General features: G+C 41.4%; 1 protein-coding gene across 1 annotated transcript; it reads right to left on the bottom strand.

Moving 5' to 3' along the window:
• Positions 1-344: 344 nt before the first annotated feature.
• Positions 345-5429, bottom strand: LOC132983529 (fucolectin-4-like). Its single transcript, XM_061049862.1, has 5 exons — positions 5273-5429; positions 3997-4282; positions 3083-3237; positions 2219-2504; positions 345-783 (listed from the first exon to the last, which is right to left on the bottom strand). Exons 1-5 carry the CDS (start codon positions 5334-5336, stop codon positions 636-638), a joined length of 939 nt encoding a protein of 312 aa, XP_060905845.1. The 5' UTR covers positions 5337-5429; the 3' UTR covers positions 345-635.

Raw genomic sequence — 5429 nt, 5'->3', positions numbered from 1 at the left:
TCCTCCTTTTCTTAGATTATTTCTTCTTTTTTTTGTTGTTCTTTGTTAAATGTTTTTGAGTATTCATTTATCTCATTCATTGTTGTTGTTGTTGCTCTGTTTGTCCCTATCCTTCTTCCTGCATCTCCCTTTATCCCACTTTCCAACCCCAAATCACTCAATAGACATCTTTTTGTCATGAGCCTGGTTTTGCTCGAGGTTTCTGCCTCTTAAAGGAAGTTTTTTCTTGTCACTTTGCTAAATGTTGCTTAGTGCTCATGATGGATTAATGTTGGGTCTTTGTACATAATATAATAATGAGTTTTACCTGCTCTGTTTGTAAAGTGTCTTGAGATCCGAGGTCACCTCGGCAGTGCTCAGGAAGTGAACTCCAGCTACCAGACCAATTTCCAGATTTGGTCCGGTTCCTGACCCAAGGCCCTACAGACTGAGCTACTTGCCGCCCACTATTGATTGATATCAGCGCTGACGGCAGCTTTGTCTACAAATGCATGGCAGTAAAACAAGATGCAATTGTCCTTTTACACAAATTTTATTATTTTCCATTGCAAACAATCAAAATTAAGCTAATAGTTTGATTCATGTGAGTTCAGTTGGTTAAATTTAGCTCGTTTTGGATAAAGTGAATCTTTATGCTAATCCAGGACGGAGCCATAAACCTCCACCTCGCACAGGGTCAGGTACTCCTTTCCAGGGATGAATACGTTCACATAGCGGCCATCCATCCCATTACATTGAAATTCAACAGTCGCTCCGGCGGGGATGTTATCCAGCACGGCGCATCTGACAAAAGAAAGACCAATCAAGACGTCGCATTCTTTAACACATAAGTACCATTTTTAAAAAATGTTCTCTGTTATAACTGTGAAACATGTGTAACTGCAGAACTTTTCCTAAATATTTATTTAATTTAGACTTAGACAACTTTATTTATCTCAGCGGGCAATTGGGTTCCACAGTCAACCCAGACCATGCATATATTTTAGGGCTGGGCAACAATTAAAAGTTTTAATCGCGTTAATCGCATGAGTTCCTGTGATTAATCGCGATTAATCGCATTGTTATACGCAAAATTCAATAATGTATTAAAAAGTAGTGTATAGCGCACTTTTATTGTAAATGTACTTCTCAACTTAAACAATGTAATCAAAGCAAATAAATACAAAACTAAAGCTTATTGCATTCGTTGCAGTCTGGACGCAGAGTGGTGTGGGTCTCCTCTCTGCTCTCTGACTGCAGCTGGGTCTGCTGCGCGAGGCTACACTGACAGCCTGTGAGTGGTTTTGGAAGGGTGAGGGGCTCACGGCAGCACCCGCTGCTTGTTGAGGACAGTAACTGCAGAGCAATACGTACTTTCACGTCAGTTTCTTACACCAAAAAAGTCTCCAATAACACCAGAAAAAGTTGTTAGATTTGTCACTAGTAGCTGTTGACAAAAAAAACCCACCAAGGGGGTTTGGAAAGTCGCCAGATTTCGCGAGAAAGTCGCCAAGTTGGCAACACTCTTTCCTCTTTCCTGTGAGCGCCGCAGCAGACATGTGCAGAAGTAAGCAACATACGAGGCTCGTTCACGATGGAATTTTACAAAATAAAAGCCAGTGAGCAACAGACTTTTACAATAAGAAAATAAATAATAAAAACTGCGTCAATGCGAGATTAAATAATTGTCGGCGATAATTAATTAATGAGTTAACGCAAAAATGACGCGTTAACGTGCCCAGCCCTAATATATTTACAAACAAACAACAGAAGAAGATTAATCAGAGACAACAAACAATCAGTATTTCAGTAGTACTGTACATACAGGCCCCTGGAGCAGAAGAAAAAATGTGTGCTCAAACAGGCCGTTGGGAGATTTTCCCTTCATGACATCACAAAGTAACCCCTCCCCATGGTGGGTGACACTCCCACAGCTAGGTTTGTTCTGCTCTCTGAGTCTGCCTTCTCACAGTAAACAAAAGGACATGGAGCGAGAAACCCAGAGCCACCCACGCCCTTCCAGAGGGGGGCGTGGTCAGACATTCAAAGCTACAGAAACACAAACAGCCTATTCTGAGCAGGGCTGAAATAGAGTGGTTTATAGGCATGATCAAATACAGGATCAGAATGGATTTAGAACAAGAAACTTCACAGACATGTTTTGGGGAGCTCTGAGACTTAAACTGGTTGAAGAGGAGAATAGCATGTGACCTTTAAGTGAACAGGGTGAACACTATACCTTGAGTTGTTGTTGCCATTGTTTTCAAGTGAGTCTCCAATGCGCAGCTCGGCTCCATTCAGTTCTTGATAGAAACGAAGATCTTTGCGGTTGGTTATCTTAACAGAATCCACTTTATGGGTTTTAAGCAAATCAAGTCGCCACCAGGGGTCGAAGTTGATGTCTGTGTGAGAGCAGGACCCGTGGTCCCAATTGTTGTCGTTATTCCCATCAATAGCAAAGTATGCGTCGCCTATTGTATACAATGATGACTGTGAGGCTTTTCCTTTGAGCGCCAGGTTCTCTCCTGTAAAATAAAATGCAAGCACTTATAAATATGTTTGTTCTTCTGTGTTTTAATCACTATGAGGTCACAACACTGTTTTTTTTTTTTTTTTTAAATACACACTCATCACCACTAACATAGCCCTCCACAACCTGCCCCCCCCTTCCCCACATTTCTGATCTCCCCCTTACTTATCTGAGCCCCTCCAAGGGCATACTCCACCCCTGCACTCTCAGGTCTACTGATGCAAACCACTTGTACTTCCCATTTAAAATAAAATAAAAAATACATCTGCAAAGCAACTTGTCATATATCAGACACAATTTCCACAACATTTCCATTCTGAAATGTCCTCAATTCTGAAAGATTTCTGTGTGGGAGGGATGGAGACCACCACATGTGCCTGTTTCTAACATCATATAAAGTCATAACTGATGTGTATCCATTCCAACATACTGGTAATGCTGGGTCTTTGTTGAGCAGCCAATCACAATCAAGTATCCAACCAGATTGAGGTATGAACTTAAATGTTTAGATACATGCTTGAACAGAATGACTTTAACTTATTTAAAATAGAACTGTATGGCTTAAATCCTCACCTGTCGGGGCATGGTACCCGTAAACCTCCACTTCACAGAGCGTAAGATACCTGTTAGCACCGGGTAGAACGATTGTCACATAACGTCCACTGATACGAGTGCTTGGAGTCAGGGTGTGCGAGCTGCCTGCAGGGATGTGAGATATTGTTCCAGCCCTGAAACAGACACACAAACACGTTAAAATGATCATTATCGGGGCGCTGGTGGTGCAGTGGTTGGTGCGCGCGCCTCTTGTATGGAGGCTATGGTCCTCCATGCGGGCGGCCCAGGTTCGAATCCGGCCTGTGGCTCCTTTACCGCATGTCATTCCCTACTCTCTCTCCCTGACTTCCAGCGCTATCCACTGTCCTGTCTCTCCATTAAAGGCACAAAAAGCCCAAAAATAATTTAAAAAAAAAAGAAGATCATTATCTACCTGTGATGTGTCAAGGTCAGATAACAAGTCTGTTAAAACATCATATAATGTAAAATAATAATAATAATAATCATTTCATTTATATAGCACTTTTCAAGACAGATTCACCAAGTGCTTCCACAGACAACATTGATTGTTCCAAAGCTGAGGAGCCAGTAGAGCAAATGGTCGATCACCCTTTGACCTTGGTCTGGACTGTGGAACTGCTGGGAGGCCTAAACCTGCAGATCTCAGAGGCTGTTTTGGGTGCTAAGGAGCGAGGAGTTCATTGATGTAGTCTGGTGCCTGCATGCATGGCCATGAAAAGCCTATAAGTAATACGTAACATTTTAAAATGGATACTAAAAGAAACGGGTAACCAATGCAAAGAGGATAAAACTAGGGTTTTGTTGGCGAGGCTTTTCTAGTAACGCGTCTCTATGTGATCGGCCCTGACTGTGCAGATGCTACCTCTAGGCTATTGCAGTATGAGGTTTTCAGTAGCTTTAATATCACTCACAGTGGGTTTGCAGCACCATTGTCTTGTAAGTTGTTGCCTATGTGAACCTCAGCCCCATTGAGCCTCTGTGCACAGCAGTCTCCTCTGTTGGTGATGACGACGGAGGTGACGATGTAGCTGTCCAGCAGGTCCACTCTCCACCAGGGGTTGTCCATTTCTATAGTGTGAGTGCATGAACCAGCGTCGAAGTTTGATTCACGGTTTCCATCGATTGCACTGGAGGCATCCCCAAAGTTATGCTCATAGCGATGCGACTGAGTTGCTTTGCCACGCAAGGCCACATTTTCTGTTGAGGAAATGATTTATAGATGTATATTAAATAGAATCAGAATCAGCTTTATTGACCGTATGCTTAAACACACACAAGGAATGTGTCTTCGGTAACTGTGCTCTCAATGTGCAAAAGAATAACATTAAATATAAACATTTAAGGAAAAAACAATATATACAAAGCTAAATAAGATACTACTGTAGTTGTGAGTAGTGCAAAAAATGCTGATATGAAATATATGCTATTATGTAACAGATGATTATTTTACTTGAGCTAAAGTTCTTACAGTATGTACATAAGCAGTATTCATGGAAATAGCTTCATGATGTCAGATTCCTACTCACTAAAAGGAAGTTTTCCCCAACAATGAACATTAAAATTTGTGATTATAGTATTTTTTTGTTTATTTTCCACTTGTCTTAAATAAGTTTGATTGGTTGTCTATTTCTCACTTGAAGGAGTGGAAATGAAGGGAGCAGACCGTTTCCCGCTCCAAACTTAAACACAGTTAACCCTTTAACGATTTAGTTAGAACTGGTACTAGTGTTGTAGTAAAGACCACAGTAACCAAAACCAAGACATACCCGAGACCAGAGTGCTCAGAGACCAAGACAAGACCAAGACCAAGACAGGATGAGATGAAGACAAGGCCAAGATCATAAATATCAATGAAAAAATCATCATCTTGTGTGCAGCGGCGGGTGTGTCACTCATTTAGACCACAACATTGGGAAGGTTGAAGCCGGCATTCTTCCTTCTCGTCACAGTGCTGACGTGGAAATGTAGCTGATCAGTGGTGGTCTTGATTTAAAATCCAGAGTCCACCCAGTCTGAGACCGAGACAAGACCGGGTAAAAATACTTTTGGTTCCGAGACAAGGCCGAGACCTTCTACTACAATACTAAGTGGTACTATGGATTAGTATGAGAACTAGAATAGAGAGAACTCATTCAGTTTACCAACAATAAAGAGAATACCGTTATTATCACATTACAGTATACTTACTATGATTTCTGGCTGAGCACATTCCCAAGAGGGTCAGCAAAAGAAATAACAAAACGTACTTCATTGTTCTGGATGAGACAGAAAAGAGAGAACAATTTTCAGTAAAGTGTCTTGAGATAACATTTGTAATGAGTTGGCACTTTAGAAAAAAAGGATG

The sequence above is a fragment of the Labrus mixtus genome, chromosome 11 (assembly GCF_963584025.1).
Source record: "Labrus mixtus chromosome 11, fLabMix1.1, whole genome shotgun sequence".
NCBI lineage: Eukaryota > Metazoa > Chordata > Actinopteri > Labriformes > Labridae > Labrus > Labrus mixtus.
This window is presented reverse-complemented; position numbering and strand designations above follow the sequence as displayed.

What these genes read in the sequence shown, in the direction of transcription:
- LOC132983529 (XM_061049862.1), bottom strand. Translation starts at nt 5,336, where the DNA reads ATGAAGTACGTTTTGTTATTTCTTTTGCTGACCCTCTTGGGAATGTGC. An exon ending in AATGGTGCTGCAAACCCACT is followed by an intron (nt 3,238 to 3,996) that starts GTGAGTGATATT and finishes TGTCTGTTTCAG; the next exon opens with GGCTGGAACAATATCTCACA. An exon ending in CGGGTACCATGCCCCGACAG is followed by an intron (nt 2,505 to 3,082) that starts GTGAGGATTTAA and finishes TTTATTTTACAG; the next exon opens with GAGAGAACCTGGCGCTCAAA.